Below are 18,510 nucleotides of genomic sequence, written 5' to 3' on the forward strand. Positions count from 1 at the left end.
CAACGTCATGCTGGCTTGCATACAGTACTGCGAGCAGAGTGGCGGAAGGAGGCCATCTCGACAACAGAAGAGCAGACGATCGCTTTCAAAAAGCAGCGACTGCCGGCTCGCGCACAGACCAAGTCGAATTACCATATTTGGCTAATTGCAGAGTTCGCTGCAATCTACAAGCCACCACTAGTCTCAGGGCCTGAGACAGTTCGCTTGCGCTCAGCTGCAGTGACCGTTCGACGAGATCAACGAGAAGCCAGATGGCACTTCTAGGGGGCCCCCCGAAAACGACAGTCCTCGGCCTGATATCAAGACATGTATGACAGAAGAAACTATCTCTAAACTGCAAATGAAAGATTTCTTACTACCGGAAAGTAAAGGCTCGGGCGAAAACTGCTGAGGGCGCTACTGTTCCTGCAACTTCTGTGGATTTGTGTAATCGGAATGGTGTTCCATATCCTTGCACAATTCAAGATGAGGAAGGTCCTAGCAATTGTTGGGTGCTTGGCGCCACTGCTCTAATCGAGATGATGATTCGCATTGAACATGCTGTCTGGCCAGAGAGGTCAGAAGGTGACTAGAGAGATAGATGCAGCGAAAGCAGGGTCATCAATTACGATGTTGCATTTAATCCTTGGGTTTGGCATCACAGGCTGGATAACCTGGAGTGGCCCCTGTGTGTATGATTCAATCTAACCATGACACGGTCGATGAGAAGGACATTGGTGACTTCCACCTCGTGTGGCTGACAACGGCTAAATCCAGCATTCAATCCACGATAACGTTAGATCAAACAAGAACGCCCGATTCCAGGACACCTCAGCCCGCTCTATCCGTACAAAAACTTCGATAACAGTGTCTGGGCCCTCAGATGCCAACTGGTGGCAACTTGCGGCGCCAATATCAAACACATCTGGGAGCTCATTCAAAGCAGTTACCACTTCAACATCGAACTCATCACGGAAAACGGGGATAGAAAGACAATGCACGGATATTGGGACTGGCCAGCCAAGAAATGGTATGGACCTACTCGGTACTTCGGTTGGTGTCGACGTCAACTTGTCCGGATTCTCTGGTCAACCATCCTGCTAAAAGACCTGAACTGCCCCCTAGGCTATGAAGATAGTGCAGTCTGGTCTCGCCTCAGCGAAATACCTCAGAATGCCAAATATACGACTTCGCTCCCTAAAAGCGGCAACGACTGTGGATAGAGTTAGGCTTCTAGATTGATGGATCCTGTGGGGCTCAGGCCTAGTTTTGAATGCGGAGACGGCTGTTGCCTAACCATCCTCGTCCCGCCTTGCCTCATATATGAGATGGCTTTATATATAAACTGCTTCCTCATTCTCCTTCTTTCGAGCATCTGGCGACAACAAACGGGAGAAATACTCACTATCTGCTGATTTCACCATGTCTGCCGTTCGCTATTTTGATTCTGTTCCTCACATTGTGCGTTATGGCATGCACGACGAGAAGGAGGGTAAGTCATGGACGCACTTCTACCGCAACGGCATTTGCTTCAATATTACGGTCTCGCGTGAAGATGTGTCTGGCACGGCTTTCTTAGAGCCATGGCTTGATCTCATTCAAGAGGCAAAGATACACGAAGGGCCGAAGAGCTGGGTCCGCCAATGGGAAATGTTGTGCGACTGGGTGATCACGCCGTGCTTGCCCTTGCTCGAGACTCTGGCTCCTAGCTCTCATCAATGGGAAACATTGGCCGACTACCTGCATACGCCGACGTATGACTTGAAGTTGGTCACCGAGGAGAAAACGGCCAACGTCGTACCCAAAATCACCGGTGGCCCGACAGACCGCCCGTCCTACGAACACCATCTGATGGAATTCTCGGAAATTGGTCTGCTTCCTCAGAATGTGCGCCGATATCATGCAGAAAATCTGTCTGTCCTTGGGAAGGAAAAGAACTGGCGGCGTCCCCCACAAAAGGTTCGCGCGCCGAATGGCGACGTGTTTTTCTTCAGCCCTTGCAATCAAACAGCAACGCACGTTGACACTGGCCTGGTCCTCAACCCCGCCCTCGACATCATCAACGCATATTCACGGCTTTATTCACAGTCAGAGGAGGTGTCGTCTCCATCTGCGGCTGAAGAAGTCCACATCCCAAGACTCCAGGGAATTGTAGTCAGCTACGCAAATGCAGGGCCAGAGCAGAGCTCTACTGTATGTTTTGTCTCGGGAGAGGGACAAGCCGAGCAGGAGAATAAAAAGGAGCTCTGCGCGGGGATAGTCTTAAACTATGTGTCACATGCGAAGACCCTTGCAGATTTGATGAAAGTTTCCGTGGGCCGAGCTCAGGCACTTGACCTCTCGAAATACAGAGAGACATGGAAAGCGCAAATCGCTTCCGCGATTCGTCATTTACACAACCATGGCATTACCGTCGGGAGTGGCGTTGGTCCTGGTGCAAGGTATTTGATCAGCCGCTACAATATCTATATTACGAACGTTCCCGGGGACGTTGACGACCTAGGTGGAGTCTCCGTAGCAGAACTGGAAGCCGCAGACGCGTGGCTGATGCTCGAAGCTGGCTGCACAGTACACCCATCAGCAGCGCAGCAAGAGACTGACAACGAGAAACTCAACGAACAGAAATCAATAGACTGGGCAGCCCTGGAGGAGGTGTTTCAATTCTGACTGGACGGGGCACAGGCTTTTGGTCAAGGTTGGGGGGACTGAATCCCCCATTAGTTAAAACGACTATCGCGGAAGGAACAAGCGTGAGAAGACCCGAAACCCTGCCTGGACACCTCAACGACGCTGCAGTTTCTCGAGCTCTCTTCACATATTAATAGAGCTATACTATTTAACGGTTACGCTGACCGGCCGGCCAGTTAACCCTAGGAACCCAAGCTTTGCCGCAGAATGTCTAATAGAGCAAGACTCGCAACCCTCCAATCATGATCCGTTGAACGAAGTCAAAGCAGAATTGTGTTAGGACTGTGTTCTCATTCTTGCTGTCGGTCTTATTTGGCCAGATTGGAATAATCGTTCAAAATAAGAACAATCTTGATTACCGATCTCGGGTAGCGCAATTTGATCGCTCTGGGCCTGATTCACCAGCTAAAAAATAGTGCAGTATGTACTCCTTGCGGTTTATTGGGCTGAATGTTTCTTCAACGACGACCTCACTGAGCCGCCATAACTACTCTGCCAACCGGGTGTCTGTTTCCAAAGTGCCGAAACCTCAATTTCACAATTTGACAAAGTTGGCCAAAATCATGTCTGTGGTATAGAAGCTAACAGAGTTTGGAGTGAGGGCCTGTCCAGAGGTTCGGGCACCAGCATTGAGGCAATTAAGTCCCTTGCTTCAGATGGTAGCTTCTGTAGTATGTGAAAAGCTCCATTGGAACAGGTCTCGAGACTGATCGTCGATTTTTCCAAACTGGGACAATGGCCTGAACTCAAGCTGTCTTCGAGCGGCCCCGGTGTCACGTAGGCTTGATAGCGGGGGTCATGGATTGAAGCAGAGGACCAAGGAACAGAGCCGATGATCATCGCATAGAACAGAATGCCGAGGGCCCACACGTCGGCTTTCTCCTTGTCGAATTCGAGCTGCGTAAAAACGTCTGGTGGCATGTAGGCCGTGGTGCCATAGTCTCCGGGGACGACGTTGACGGAGTCTGCCAAGCCGGGGGTTTCTGTTGGGCATTGTGAGAAGGTGGCAGCACCAAAGTCGATCAACTTGGGCCTTCCGTCGGCCGTCAAAAGGACATTTTCTAACTTGAGATCTCCGTGTGATATGCCCCGGGCGTGCATATGCTCAACAGCCTCGAGGATCCCGCGGAATATCTTGGTAAGACACTCTAAGCTGGTGGATAGACGTTCCTTTGCAAGGCTCCGAGGACAAAACTCTGTCGCCAGAAACCAAGTTGACGAACGGGTTTCCAGGAGAAGTTCAAGGCTCTCTGCTATGCCGGCATGGCCGTTTAGCAGAGTTCCAAGGTGGTACTCAAGCTTCACTCTTCGCGCGAAGCCCTCACCTTGGTCCCCGGCGGCGTTGTGGAAACGTTTGACCGCTACCGTAGCATTATCGGTGTGACGCAGAAGCAGAAGCACCGAGCCCGTTGTGCCAGTGCCCAGTTCTTTCACAATAGCCCCATAGTCGGACTCCAGATCGTGCGGTATCGAGATGTAATGGATCTGCGAATAGTTAAGCCAGCACTGTGCGCGGCTGGGGGCAGCCGCTGAATAGCAAACGGCGTCAACCAGGACAAGGACGAGGGAGAGCACGATCCAGCATTTTCCATTCATGGTCGGTCAGCAGGTTGCAGCCGTGGTCGTGGGGGTTGACCGATGGGCTCATGTTGGGCAGAGCGTGCAGAATGTATGTACCAGCGTGTCGATATGTTTGAACGAGTGCGTGCGTTGTTGCTGGGGTTTCGCCTCCACCACCAATCTCGCTGGTACGCCTTAGTCAAGTCAGCTTTGCACATCCTCACCTGTTTTGGATGATATGGGCCAGATAATCTTTTGTGGAAGGATTCTCAGGCCCTGAGGCGGATTCGTGCGTTTTGGGAGATGTTCCTGTTACATTGCATCAACCTTGTACAAGTACATGAGAAGGGCTCTTAGGAGTGAGTGAAGAAGCGAGACAGAACCAGAGTCAGGGCTGTATCTCTCTCTCCTTCCCCCAAATAACTGAGAACTGTCAACAGAAGAAGACGACTGTCCAAGTAATATTAATTACAGTCAAAATGCCTCGTATATTCGGCATGATCGCGTGATCACTTTCTACATCCAGGCAGAAGCCCGACGGGCAACTCCCCAGGATGGAGCTGGTGGAGCCGCCGCCTCGTCTTAGCTTCCTGTAACGGCTAAAGTGGCACATAATATGTGAATGTTCTGCGCCCCTTTTTGGTGTGATATAGATACCGCTAATCCGCACTTCGCACTTACCGTAGGATGTGGTCATCAATCCATATCACGGTCGGTCTACAAAGTACACGTTCCCTTGATTCGTCAAAGCAAATGTGATCCATAAGCCCAGTCTCAACTCGATCCAATCGCACTGATTTCGGTGGAGTTTCCTTTGAATCCTTCCTATGGGGACGCAATGGGGGCGGGATTTCAAGCGATTATGCGAACAGAATACACCAAAATACTCGGATAATTGATGCTGCGAGCCGGTCCCACGACGAATATAGTGTAACCCGCATTTTCGTCCTTCGCTGAGACACAATTGGATCTCACCGCCACCTCAGAGCCCCATATAAATCGCCATTCTCCGTGTCTGTACAAGCATATCTGTGCCCGAACCACGACTGTGTTACCGTGACATTCCAAGGTTTGCAGATCCCTTGAGCCTTCTTTGTTGAGCGCAGGAACGTAGGCCAGGTTTTGGCACAGGTCCTGGTTATATCTGAATAGCCCTAACCATTATAGGAAAATGGTGCTGTCTGGCGGTAATAGCTTAGCAGGTGTGACGGATATAGTCCTTTTGTGCGATCCACAGTCGACTACCACACTGTTGCTGACATATACTGCGGAGAGTAAGACTGTGTAAGTTTAGCGACGTTCATTTGTGCCAATCATTTCATGTAAGTACATTGCCGAGCGAGGTTAGACTGCAGAATACCGTGCTATGCGAATGCTTGACAAATGACTCAGCCTCGATACGTCCCAGTTCGTGAACATGCGGACTCCTCGTTGTGTAACGAAACGTCAAAAGAGGTTATTTTCATTGGCACTGAAGATCATTTTAACTCAGGTTAGTGATCATTCTACCTCACTCGACATAGTTTTTGGACCTGAATCTGAAGGGAGAAGATTGAAACCGGCAAATAAATACCTGTTCTAAGCATGGACAGCATGAACTCACATCTACCTCAGAGTTGGGTCCTTTCATCGAGCAGGATGTTTCGTGAAATGCTCCGAATCCATGAGCAGAGTGTCTCAGTGGCAATTGCCATAGTCGCTGAGAAAGGCCGTCAGAGCAAACTCAGCTCGATTCATCCACCAAGATTACCAGCATTAAGCTAATGTTGTCGGCCGCCTTAATTGTTTCACAGATACCAGAGGATTAGGATTGTCATAAGCTACAGTAGAATTCTCAAGAGCAGCGGGGCACGTCTGACCAAGCGGCAAGGATGAACCATGATGAAAGGTCAAATGCTCTCTCAGGCTTTCCGTCGATGCCGAGAACCTGCTGAGAGCAGCATATATAAGACGATCTTCCTGACCATGTATGTTCCCAGATCGCTAATCCTGCTTTCCCCTCAGCCTCGCCAATCTTGCTCCTCCACCACACCGGCAAACATGAAGTTCCTGCAAGTCACTTCTCTCCTTACGCTGCTTGCAGCATCGGCGTCAGCCTTGCCGACGTCCCCTGCTGCAGATGCCCTGAGTAAGTACTTCGAAAGATCACGGGGTGAATTGAAGTTTACTGACAATGGCTTATTAGGCGCTCGCACAGCGGTGTTGATGGGAGCTACTAAGCGTGAAACGGATATCTACCACGCGACGGCTAAGCGCTCTCCGGAGACCGACATCTATCATGCTACAGCCAAACGCTCCCCAGAAACTGACATCTACCATGCCACTGCCAAACGCCGTTCTCCTGAGACCGATATCTACCATGCTACGGCTAAGCGTCGTTCCCCTGAAACAGATATCTACCACGCCACTGCCAAGCGCCGATCGCCAGAAACCGACATATACCATGCCACTGCCAAACGTCGCTCTCCTGAGACGGACATTTATCATGCTACAGCCAAGCGTCGTTCACCAGAGACCGACATTTATCACGCGACGGCCAAGCGCTCGGCAGCTAAGCGCGAGACTGATATCTACCATGCAACTGCCAAACGCTCACCGGTGCCAGAAACCGACATCTACCACGCGACAGCCAAGCGTCGCTCCCCAGAGACTGATATCTATCACGCGACAGCCAAACGCTCCCCCAGCCCAGAGACCGACATCTACCACGCCACAGCGAAGCGCCGTTAAAGAAAACTCTTGGTACGTCCGAACAGCTCCATGCGGGACTCTGGGTGAAATCTGTGACATACCTCGTTCAAAATCTACTGACGACGACAATGAAACCGACATTTTTGTGACGATGGAGACAACGGGATAGGATCAGATGGGTGTGTCGTTTAGGGAGCGTTCACTTGCCGGGAGATATAGAGGGGGAGGGGGGAGTCCAGCCAAAGCTCGAATGTGCGCTCAACGCGTGCGTCTGTCAATCTCTACTATCATCTCAATTCAACCCTCTTGTCGTCAGCAAGCTACCAAGTAAAGGTGTCCGACGCAGATCTCGAGGACGAGGGCATTGCTCAATCCGATAAATATAACAGGAGGAAGGCATCAGCCCTCTGGTCCTGCATAATAATGACCATGTAGCTAAGTGTTCTTGTAGGGTTGGCCGCGCAGGATGCTGTAATAATTCTTCTCCTCAGGCCTTGTAGGACATCTGCTCGCAGTGCGCGAGGGGAGATGTGAGCTGGGCGAGTGTGGCGAAGTTGTTCCTGTGACAGATGAGCAGATGAGCCCTGAAAGGGTCGAAAAGGCCCGTCCGCCCTACAGTCCTTCGGTCCTTCAACACTTGATCCATCGTCCACCCCGACCATCGTCCACCCCGACTTACCCTGGCTTCTCGCCCACGTCAGAAATCAATCCGTGGGTACAGATTAAGGCGGGTGGCTTTCCCTGACTCTGTATTCTGTTCTTGTCCCTCCCCCGCCGCGAGTGTCAGCACATATATTTCTCTGGCTAACCTGAACCCATCTCATCCTCTTTCTTCCTTCTTCCCAGTCCTCGTTATCCGACAATTCCTTGGTTCTCATTTTTTTTTTTTTTTTGTTTTCCTCTGCGCGTACCGCTGTTGTCAGTCAGCCTTGCGAGATGCCGTCTTCATCCGACTACGCGTCCGACTCCTCAGGCGACACACTCATCAAACAAGACTACCCTTCTTCTCCATCTCCATCAAGCTGCCCCTCTTCACCCATTGACGAAAAGAAGCGGCGCCGCTACCACCGTCTTCACCCGCCATCTTCGGCGTTGTCGAGCTTGCTCCTCTCGCGCAAGAACCTTGATGGTGACGACGACGCCAGCGGAGGCTACGTGATGCGTGACCCGCGGGCCCACCGAGTCCACAAGCTCTTGCTCGGGTGCGTAGGTGTTCTCTCCATCCTGTGCGTGTCCCTCATTATTGCCGTGGTAAAGCTCAGCGCCACGCCCAAGGACGTCTTTCGACATGTCCCGGAGGCAAAGGCGGAAGTCATCCATACTCCTGGCGTGATGCCTCCGATCTTGGGGCCTGAATGTATGTTTGGTTGAATCCTTACTCCTTGCTTTCCCTCCTTGCCTTCTTTTGACATAGCTGCGTGCACGGTAGTTTGCTGACTCAGTAAACCCAGTTACCAAGAGGACGGTGCTCTTTCAGCGGAACGAGTCGTTCATGGGAAGCAAGGAGAAAGCTTATCCTGCATGGCATGAGATCTTACACCGTGCACGCCATGGCCGTGTGGCATTCGACAGCATGCCCGGCGAGTTTTACGGTGTTGCAGGATACCATCAACTCCATTGTGTGGTGAGCTGTTCTCGGGCAATCTTGGTCTCCCTTGCTGTATCTAATGTCGCTGTTCCAGTGGCTCCTCCAATGGGCAGTCGATTATTCAGTCCGAGGGATCGTGCCCGACGAGTTGACCGCCGATCATATGTTCCATTGCACAGAGTACCTGCGGCAGTCGGTTATGTGCTACGCGGATCCAACTTTGGAAAGGCGGTTTGAAGGCATCCTGGGACCATTCAGCGCCAACAATACTCATGTATGTGGCGACTGGGAGAAGTTGATGGATTGGGCAGATGACCATATCTACCTCGGACCGTACCTTAATCCCACCACCAAGTTGCCACCTTAGGTGGTCTTCACAAAGCGGTAGGGAAGAGATCTCATTCAGTCACAAGGATAATAGAATCCATCCATCTGTGCCTAGATAGCGTACAATCTCGGGTGGCCCTATATCAGTCTGTCCATCTGTCCTCAAACTTGCTTTAGGCTTTAGTCGTGACCCTTTCCATTCCCTTGGGGGCAGATTTTGTTCATCTTGTGCCGCCAGTAATTCCGCTGGCTTTTTTCAAACTGGATGAAAAAGATCAATGCAGTCAGCGGACCACTGAGCGATGCCCAGGGGCGGTTCGGAACGGAACCAGTTCGACTCAAGCTTTTACGACCCGAGTTGAGCGCCGTGGCCGTGAGCAAGAGCTTCGTTCTCTGGGTATCGCCATTGGTCAGATCATACCTGATGACCTACCTGGACATCCAGATGAGCCTAACACATACATCCAAACAGCACCACGCCCCTTCTTCGGGAAATTGAAGCTCTTTTCCCCAAGCTGCATGTTAGGCAAGCCTCGCACACCAACTCAACTTGCCGTGTCCCCTGAGCGAGCGCAATGCTCACCTCTAGTGGCGTTTTTCTAGAATGAACTCGAATCCGAAGATCTGATTTTCCAAGAGCCCAACCACTAAAAATGCTGGTGCTGTTGGTATGAGAAGTAGACCACCGATCAATTCTCCACCCTCATTGTCTAGGACCCCTTGGACATTCTTAGGTAACCGTGAGATATACTTGCACATAGTAGCCACCAAGGGGCCACAGCGATGCTCCTCTCAATATACAAACCGCCATTTCTCCAGGTCGATTCGCTTCAAGACTTCTGCTTCTGCTCTCCTAAATCGCTTTGAAAGTCCTGTGGTAAATGACTCACTTCTTCGCCGGACTGACGCAGAACTGTATGGGAGCGGCGCTTCTCAACACTAGCTTTATTAAAAGCGATCAACCTATATGTCTTTGAATTTCGTTTGAACCTGAACCTTGAAGCTCAGATATTCAGTCCGACACATCTTTGGTGGCACGTACGGAAGCCAAGCAGGCTCCGTTCCGTCGAGTTCTGAATCTTGTGGTATGTCATTCGACCAGTCAATTTTCCTGCGCAAGCGTACAATGGCGCTTTCCATTCCCTTTCCATAGTGCGGCTTCATCCGCACGCCGAAGTTACCGAGGAGACAGTATACCTGGTCTTCTTGTCGCCAAGGGTCACGATTCATGGCCCAAGCGAACCGTGTCTCGACATCGAAGTCGGAGAAGAGGCGTCCATGTAGAGCCCTTCGACTGATGCCTTCGATGTCACTTACCAATCGTGAAAGGGTGGCCTCGGTCCCTAACAGACTACCGTTTTCGGAAAAAAAACTGGGCAGAAGCTGGGGCAAGAAGCTCCTGCAATGTCCAGCCGCGGGTAAACCATCGACTTGAACCGAATGCGTCTTCGTCCCCGAGACCTGGAGCGCGGTGTTGGTGGAGCTGTCTTGATCGGAGCTGAGAGGCTGGCTAGAGACATCAGACAGGTACGCGTAACACCGAGCTGCTTTCCTGTACCAGTCGAACATTGAATTTATGGCCTCCGGCAATTGAACCATGTTTGTCTTATCAAAAGCAGCACATGTCAACCCAGATATATCGAAGGCCATCCCTGCGGGCTTGCTCTGCGCAGAACCTGACTTTTCTGTATCCCGGCTTTTCAACCCCGGTATGCTCAGCGAGATTGCTGTAGGTAGGTTCATCGCTGGGTTCGCCCCGGGTATGGGACAGCACGGCGTAGCAAGGTATGTTGTCACCAAAATACTCGACGAGCCGTAAGTTTGCACGCAATGTCAATGCAGTCAATGAGATGCATTATGGAGAATTGATATCAGCGTTATCGCAATATTGACCAAGCCACCGATCCGGGATCGAGAGAGCAGGAGGATGAGGCAGACCCTCTTTCAAGGTCGATAGCTTGCCGAGCCAAATTGACGGTTCTGTTGCGCGAGTCTGCCAGTCGCTGCTGGGTGAGTACGGGTAAGTATGGAGCAGAATCTCTGGTACAGACCCCCGTGTCTACACGTCAACAGTCAGCCATAATCAGATATGTCTAGCATCTTGGGAAAGAAGCACTCCGTGTGTAGCTCGCAGTGAGAAGTGCGTGGTGAGGGTGGACAGGGTACGAGGTAAGGGAGAGCAAGGCACAGGCCCCCAACAATAACCGCCCCATTTTGGCATTCAAAAGTTCCCATGCAGGGCGGGTGGGGCTACTGGGGGCATGCCTGGGGCCCCTGGGCGCCCCTGCGCATTACGGTAGGCGGCCTAGGGGAAACAGCGTGGGTCACGTGCTAGAAAACAAGCTCGAAAGGTTGCTCGCTCCTCGTTACTATCGACCCTCAACCTCAGTAAGCACATCTCCTCGCAACTCACCACACGGATATGAAAGCAGTGCAGTCCGGAAACAAATGATCCATATCGTTTCGGTACCAGCTTTTACTCTCTGCACTCCATATTGACGAGGCTTGGAGAACTTGCTGCCAATCTCCTCCTCTGGCCACAGCTCACTTCGAAATGAATCTGGGGCAGCTTCCCTTACATCTTCAAATTGGTCATTTACGCGAGATTCTCTCGTCCAATCGTACCCTCACAAGTGTTCTAAACCGTGCTGTCGGCCTCGGTTTACCCAATTGGTACCTCGCTGGTGGCGCTTTGTCGCAGACAATCTGGAACAGCGTCTCTAAACTCCCACGTGAGACTGGGATTCGCGACTATGATCTCGTCTATTACGACGCTTCAGACTTGTCGTATGAGGCAGAAGATCTCGTCATTCAGGCCGGAAAGCGGCACTTTGCCGACATGTCTGTGATTGTTGAAATCCGAAATCAGGCACGTGTCCATTTGTGGTACGAGAAGAAGTATGGGATTTCATGTCCACCACATGCGAGTGTCGAGGCTGGAATAGATACATGGATATCTACAAGCGCAATGCTGGGCGTAAGGATTGACGAAATGGGAGAGTGGATCGTCTATGCGCCGCGAGGATTGTCTGATTTTTTCAACATGGTGGTGAGACCAAATCCCGTGCTTGGGAAAAGAGACGCATATGACAAGAAGGTCAAGCGGTGGAAGGCGATATGGCCAAACCTTATAACCGAGCCGTGGCCGACAGATATGCAACAAGCACCTTAAGCATACGGGACAAGTGAAGACGCCGCGACGTACCCGGGCCAGGCTGTCTTGATCCGATAAGCGGTGGCGAAGACCCGATGTTCTCGCCCAGCTCAATCGCCACCACACCTTGCTACTACTGGATTGGAAGAGCTCGAACTGTTTCTGAAGGAGCATGGCTGGCAATTTGACATTGTCTTCCTGTAGGCCGAATTGGAAGAGGGCGAAATGACGGAGATGAGTTATGGCGACGACAACGAAGATGAGAAGACCGGCGAATATTCGAGGACGCGTCCTGCTGGGATTTGAGGTAGGGGGATCGCATTCTAGACGGGTTTTCGAGATGGCCTCTGTCACGCTGTGCCACTATCTCAGGGCAAGCTCAGGGACAGGGCAGTTCTATGCCCTACCGAGGGTAATTACCGCTTTGGGATACAGCCTTCTGTCGCTAACTTCCCCAACCTTCTCACTAACCATCTACCGTCCAGAACCCCCACAGGGAATTCGGCCGTCGAGGCTCACCTGAAGCATGAGGCGGTGCATGGAGAAGCAGGCCAACCCAGAGCCACGGTGTATGATTCGATGGTATATGTGCCCATCAAGGCCCAATCTCAGACCACTTCTGCGACCCGCGTCCAGACTCAGTCTACCGAACAGCTCCGGCAGGGCGTCTATGGCAACGGTGGCTCCCCGGCGTGTCGCGGTATCATCTCCACACTATCCCTTTTCTCCAGCTTTTACCCCGCGAACCCTGTGTCGTCCAATCAACCTTAACTATAACCGAGGGAGTCCTATTACCCTCGGGTTCGTTGTACGAGTATTCAAGTATATATCTATCAGTGCATTTTTTGAGCAACTGCGCATCCCTAGCTTCTGCTCCTCAAGCACTCTTTTCATCTCCTGAAACAAGTCCGTCTTCGCACTGAGCCAGACGGAGCGGTCCAAGATGACACACTTCAACAAGTGAGTGATATTTTTGAACCGGCTCGTTCTCAACGCTGCTAGTCCCTGAGACCGACTAACCAGGTAACAGGCTTAACATCTGGTCGATTATCATCCTCTCTTTTGGGGCTTTCTTTTACGGCTATGACTCTGGCCTCACCACCTCTATCTTGGGATACCCCCAATTCATATCCTATTTCAACTTCAACTCCAATACCATCGGAGCTTTAGGATCATGTTACTATGCGGGCAGCTTCTTCGGGTCTGGGTTGAACTTCTGGCTTCCTGATCGATATGGGCGAAAGCCAACTATCTACATTGCCTGCGTTGTGTTCGTTCCTGGTTCCCCTTTCAGGCGGGCATGGGTCGCTAACATATATCAGCGCTTTAGTGGGTGCTGTCCTTCAGACTGCCGCTCAAAACATCGAGATGCTTTTCGTTGGGCGTGTAATTGGCGGCATCGCTTCTGGTATCGTCTTCGGTGTCTGCCCGATGTTCATGTCAGAAATTTCGCCACCAGAATTCCGTGGCAGAGTTGGTGGGCTGTACAACTTAAACATCAACCTTGGTTATACCTGTGGGTCTTTCACCAAATTCAATTGTCAATTGTCAATTGTCAATTCTTGATATACTAAACTTCTGCATTAGTGACCGAATGGATGGGTCTCGGATTCAGTTACATCAGCTCTGATGTCGCCTGGCGATTATTCTTGGGTTTGCAACACGTTCCGCCTGTTCTCATGGCCTTATGTGTCCCTTATCTCCCAGAATCGCCTAGATTTCTCATCATGAGAGGGCGCTATGACGAGGCGTTGGAGGTGATTACAAAACTTCACGGCGGCGCTCCCGGCGCGGATGACGACTTTTACATTCGCGAATTCAACCAGATCAAGGCACAGCATGAACTCGAAGTCCGCGAACGAGTTGGCCTACGCACCATTCTTCGCCGGCCATCCTACCGCAAGCGAATGTTCATCGTTGTCTTCCAGTTCGCCTTTGCCATGTTTACTGGTATCATCCCGCTCCAGAACTATCAATTCATCTTGTACACCTACCTTGGAGTCACCAACAAGATTGCACTTGTCATGGTCGGAGTATGGGGTACTTGCGGAGTCATCTTCTGCACCATCGGTGCTTTGCTGTTTGATAAGCTTGGCCGCAGAAAGTCCTTGCTTATATCTCTTTGGGTGCAGTTCCTGGCATCCATCGCCATGGTCATCTGTAAGTCTCGCTCATTGGCCTAGATGTGTGTGAGAGCGGCATAACTAACGGAGCGTTAGTCTGGGCACGATTCCAGGATTCTGGCAACACCAATTTGCTCCTCGGTCGCTTTACTGTCGGTTTCATGTTCGTTTACCTGATCGGATATGCCTTCATCATGAACTCGTTCGGTACGTATATCCCGCTTTCCCCCCCTTTGTCAAACGTGTCAATCGTGCAGGTTTACTAATAAAAATTCATTAATACAGGATATACGTACCCGTCGGAAATCATGCCCACTCCGATCCGAGCAGCCGGCAACGCCGTGGCCTTCTGCACATTCAACGCCATTACAATCATGTTGGTGCAAGTGACGCCGATCGCCATCGAGCACATCGCGTGGAAGTTCTTCCTCATCTTCATCATCTGCGACGCCATCTTCATCACCGTGGTCTACTGGGTCTACCCAGAGACCGTGGGCAAAACACTGGAAGAAATTGCTGCGTTATTCGGCGACGAGGTAGCTGTCGGGATCCGGGAAGCTCATGACTTCCCAGACACTGGGGCTCTCTCATCAGACGAGAAGATTGCCAGCGAGGTTACCGAGACCGAACGTGTGGAGAATGTCGGTAAGGGGAATAAGGCTCTGTAGAGTTGACCTAATATAGCTATCCGTACATACCACATTCGTCGCTCCATGCTCTCATGCTGCCATTCTCGTTTTATTCCAGAAACCTAAAGGCCGCTCCTCCTAAATCTGCATCGCAACATTCCATATGCGTCGCTGCGCCGTCGTCACTAAGGCCGACCACCCGCCCTTCCCCCTTCTCTGCGGTGCCTAGCTGTGCTGGATCTGGAGCTTCGAACATGCCCAAGAAGACTGCTGAAGAAGCGGACTTCGGTCTCACGCAAGCGTCTGTCCTCGTGGCCCTCTCTGCATGTAGCAGCTGCTATTTGACAGCGCTACGAGGACTCGGTTCCCGATTCCCACGTGTCTGAGTCCAGCTCAGAAATCCGCCGCGTCCGGGATTTGACTCGGATTCGCTTCCTTACCCCGGATATCCTCATCTGGACTACCGCCCGCTACCCTGAGTCTTCACTTGTTTCCACGTGGCTAAACGTCTTTTCTCCAAGATTCATCTAACACACACCGGATAGACCGAGGCTACCCTATCTGCCTAAAATAGATAGGCGAAGGGACTCGCTAAGATGCGAAATTCCCAAGCGATGTCCTTGACGATTTCGACTCCTCGGGCGCTGACTCAGGCACCGAATGGCGGGTAACTTGCTTCTAAAGTCATTTCCTGAGACCTGAAATCACCTCATTGGACCGTCAAGACTCAGGAGCGCCTGGCGGTGGAAAATGCCCAAGGAGGTTAGCCTGCACAATGCAGACCTCTGGGGAGGCAGGCGACAAACAACAGCATGTCCCACCCAAAAGATTTCAGCGCACCCAGGCTATGTTTCTCTCCGAAAAGGTCTCCAGCGCATTAGTCACTGCATGGCCCTGACCACCCACACGCGCATCTCCGGCGCGACGGTGCCACTGTACCCTGGCCGCACTCAAGCACGGCGATGTGAGTCCTGCAAGATGACGGACGTAAGAAACTTGCCTCTAATGGAAAAGGTAAAGGTAAGAGCATAAAATCACTAGCCAGATATGCTTTGGCATCCTTGGTAGGCTGTACTGCGAATAAGTTATATTTCAATACCCCCGTAAGCCGCTGGGATTCGCTGATAAACCGAAGCCACTTCTGGATGGGATGACACCTGTTGGATCGACAAGTCGAGCAGCACGACAACCCAGTGACGCCATACATATCACCTCGGTGATTCTTTTGGTGTCGGAATGCGGGACAGATGCGACGTGTACGTATTTGCACAAGGTCTTGTCATCTGGGGATGCTGCAAATGTCCAAGTCATTGTCGGTCGCATGGATAGCGGCGTTCCGGAGCTGGCCATGGTTCATTCGAAGCTGGGCCCTTCAAGAGCCCGTCAGTCCATCTGTGGACGACTTGTTCTCCACTGCTCTTGTGCTTAGGGGTGACAAGAGATTGATGGAGCAATACTTCTTCATAAGATAAGTAGGAATCCCGTCGGCGTCGCCTCGAATGAAGATCCTTAATCTGGCCTCACCAACGCCCTGAACTATATCTCGACAATCATCCCTGTCTCTGTGGTGTCGCCGGCGCTGTAGACACGCATGATGCGCGATCATGGACAACATACGGCGAGCTAGCAAGACGGACTGCGCACTCAATGCCCGTGCTAGGGCCCTAGATCGACGGGTGAGATGTGCAAACGGGACGGGATATTGAGGAAGTCGAGAATTTCAACTCCGGGTGTAGTGGCGGTATTCACAACGATATAGCATTGAGATAGACATAAGGTAATACTGCGAACGACCCATAACTAGCTAGGAGTCTTTAAAACTACTGCGTACATTAACCCTCCCTAACCCGCGGCTACTTTCGGCTCCACGGCCGCGGCAGGAGAACCACCACCACCGCCACCGCCACCGCCAGCGGCGGTGACATTCTCGTGCAAGACGTCCTCGTCACCGTCGTCGTTTACGGTGTCAATATCCTTCTGCACGACCTTTGGCTCCGAGAGGCCGTAGACGGTGATGAAAGCCATGCCAAGAAAGGCGCTGATGCACGAGAACACGAGGGCGACGATGCCGCGGGCTGTGAAACCTCCGGGCAAGGGCGGCTCCTGGGTATTCTGGCCAGTGAGGTCGAGCAGAGATTGGGTATCTGCGGCGGCGTTGCCCTCGAAGGCCACACCTGCGGCGCGACACACGTCGTAGTGCTGCTGGGGGATGTGGTGGGTCTTTTGGATCTCGAGCGGCGCCTCGATCAGCAGCATGGCTAGGCCCTGCGACAGGTGCCAGTCGATGTGGCAGTGGAACATCCACACGCCCGGGTTGTCGGCCACGAAGCGGATCACGTAGTAGCCCTGGGGTGGGAGCACGAAAGTGTCGCGCCGGGCCGGGAAGGTCGGGAATGCAGAGTGGTTGGCCGGATCGAAGGGGACCGGGTCGCCGGCCAGGTAGTCGTAGAAGTGCTCCCCATAAGGCGGGGCGCGGTCGATGACCTGGAAGTTGTGCCCGTGCAGGTGGAACGGGTGCGAGCCGCTGTCAGCGTTGTTGAGCACCAGCTGCACCACGTCGTTGCGCTTCAGCACCATCGGGTGCGTGTACTCGCCGTAGATGGCCTCGTTGGTGGCCAGCCCGCCTGAAGACATGACCGTGTAGAGCGTCGGCACTTTCGGCATGGTGAAGGTGATGTCGTTCAGAAATGCGTAGCCGAATCCATTGCGAAGGTTGTCCATGATGACCGTCACGTTGATCTCGAAGTCGGGCTCCGGCAGAAGCTCCATGCGGTCGTGCGGGACGAGCGTGATGTCGTCAAAGGGTACCAGGTCCGCCGAGGCCTCGACCTTCATGACAGCTTGTGGGTGGGCGGCCTCGGCATTGTATTGCAGCCAGTTGGTGTTGTTCAGCTGGAGGTCAGGAGATATCACGTCGAGCAGGTCTGCGTCGGCGACCGTCACAATGGGGTAGTTCCGGTCCGTCGAGTTCTTGGTCGTGAGGAGGATGCTGTACCGCTGAGCAACCGCGATGTACAGGGTTTCGGCCTCGGTGGGCTCCGTGTACACGCCGTCTATCTCGACGATCTTGAACGTGTGATCTTCGATGTAGAAGAACTGTGACACAAAGGCCCCGATATTGATCAACCGGATCAGATACGTCGTGTCGGGCTTGACGGGCAGGCTGGAGTTTTGGGTGTCATTGAAGAGGAAGGACTTGGGGACCGGCTCGGCGCCGGTGGGATTGTACAGCGACAGAAAACGAATGTCCTCGACCAATTCGTGATACCAGTCGCTAATGGTGATGGTGAATTCTTCGTCGTAGTCGTCGTTGAAATATGCGTCGTTGTCGTGGACGATCAAGGCCTGGCGGTAGCCGTCGGGATAGCAGAAGTCGGTGTGGCAGTGGTACCAATAGGTGCCGTTCTGGTTCACGGTGAAATTGTAGGTGAAGCTGTATCCCGGAGGAATCGGACACTGGGTAACCATCGACGGGCCGTCCATGTTGCTGGTGTTTGTCTGGAACATGCCGTGAAAGTGGATGCTGGTGTTCTTGTCGCCCAGGCCGTTGAACATGTTGACCACGAGCCGATCACCCTTGTCGACCTCGATGACGGGCAGCGGCCATTGTCCATTGATGCCGATGACTTTCCTTTCTGCTAACCCGTCTGGATTGGCATTTACCCAGCTGACATTGAAGTCGTACGTGACGGTTTTTGCCGTGGTAAAGCTTGAGAGGAGCAGAACCACCAGCGTGCAGAAAAACGCCTGGACAAGCTTCGCCATGGCCAC

At 52.3% G+C, this 18,510-nt stretch overlaps 8 protein-coding genes across 8 annotated transcripts; 5 read left to right on the forward strand and 3 right to left on the reverse strand.

The window, feature by feature from the left end:
- Nucleotides 1-1,401: 1,401 nt before the first annotated feature.
- On the forward strand, nt 1,402-2,646 carry Z519_11099 (uncharacterized protein; the record flags this gene model as incomplete). The annotated part of the gene is made up of 1 exon (XM_016768812.1): nt 1,402-2,646. The coding sequence occupies one exon, from the start codon at nt 1,402-1,404 to the stop codon at nt 2,644-2,646; it is 1,245 nt and encodes a 414-aa protein (XP_016615199.1).
- Nucleotides 2,647-3,228: 582 nt separating this feature from the next.
- Z519_11100 (uncharacterized protein) lies at nt 3,229-4,263 on the reverse strand (the record flags this gene model as incomplete). The annotated part of the gene is made up of 1 exon (XM_016768813.1): nt 3,229-4,263. One exon carries the CDS (start codon nt 4,261-4,263, stop codon nt 3,229-3,231), a length of 1,035 nt encoding a protein of 344 aa, XP_016615200.1.
- A 2,004-nt stretch (nt 4,264-6,267) lies between these two features.
- Z519_11101 (uncharacterized protein) lies at nt 6,268-6,957 on the forward strand (the record flags this gene model as incomplete). Its single annotated transcript, XM_016768814.1, has 2 exons — nt 6,268-6,355; nt 6,413-6,957. 2 exons carry the CDS (start codon nt 6,268-6,270, stop codon nt 6,955-6,957), a joined length of 633 nt encoding a protein of 210 aa, XP_016615201.1.
- An 897-nt stretch (nt 6,958-7,854) lies between these two features.
- On the forward strand, nt 7,855-8,873 carry Z519_11102 (uncharacterized protein; the record flags this gene model as incomplete). The annotated part of the gene is made up of 3 exons (XM_016768815.1): nt 7,855-8,275; nt 8,370-8,542; nt 8,601-8,873. 3 exons carry the CDS (start codon nt 7,855-7,857, stop codon nt 8,871-8,873), a joined length of 867 nt encoding a protein of 288 aa, XP_016615202.1.
- Nucleotides 8,874-9,796: 923 nt separating this feature from the next.
- Nucleotides 9,797-10,432, reverse strand: Z519_11103 (uncharacterized protein; the record flags this gene model as incomplete). Its single annotated transcript, XM_016768816.1, has 1 exon — nt 9,797-10,432. The coding sequence occupies one exon, from the start codon at nt 10,430-10,432 to the stop codon at nt 9,797-9,799; it is 636 nt and encodes a 211-aa protein (XP_016615203.1).
- A 955-nt stretch (nt 10,433-11,387) lies between these two features.
- Nucleotides 11,388-12,005, forward strand: Z519_11104 (uncharacterized protein; the record flags this gene model as incomplete). Its single annotated transcript, XM_016768817.1, has 1 exon — nt 11,388-12,005. One exon carries the CDS (start codon nt 11,388-11,390, stop codon nt 12,003-12,005), a length of 618 nt encoding a protein of 205 aa, XP_016615204.1.
- Nucleotides 12,006-12,930: 925 nt separating this feature from the next.
- Nucleotides 12,931-14,778, forward strand: Z519_11105 (uncharacterized protein; the record flags this gene model as incomplete). Its single annotated transcript, XM_016768818.1, has 6 exons — nt 12,931-12,947; nt 13,018-13,257; nt 13,310-13,503; nt 13,575-14,147; nt 14,207-14,317; nt 14,396-14,778. 6 exons carry the CDS (start codon nt 12,931-12,933, stop codon nt 14,776-14,778), a joined length of 1,518 nt encoding a protein of 505 aa, XP_016615205.1.
- Nucleotides 14,779-16,581: 1,803 nt separating this feature from the next.
- On the reverse strand, nt 16,582-18,504 carry Z519_11106 (uncharacterized protein; the record flags this gene model as incomplete). Its single annotated transcript, XM_016768819.1, has 1 exon — nt 16,582-18,504. One exon carries the CDS (start codon nt 18,502-18,504, stop codon nt 16,582-16,584), a length of 1,923 nt encoding a protein of 640 aa, XP_016615206.1.
- Between the last annotated feature and the right edge of the window lie 6 nt (nt 18,505-18,510).

Source organism: Cladophialophora bantiana (assembly GCF_000835475.1).
Source record: "Cladophialophora bantiana CBS 173.52 unplaced genomic scaffold supercont1.20, whole genome shotgun sequence".
In the NCBI taxonomy this organism is placed as follows: domain Eukaryota; kingdom Fungi; phylum Ascomycota; class Eurotiomycetes; order Chaetothyriales; family Herpotrichiellaceae; genus Cladophialophora; species Cladophialophora bantiana.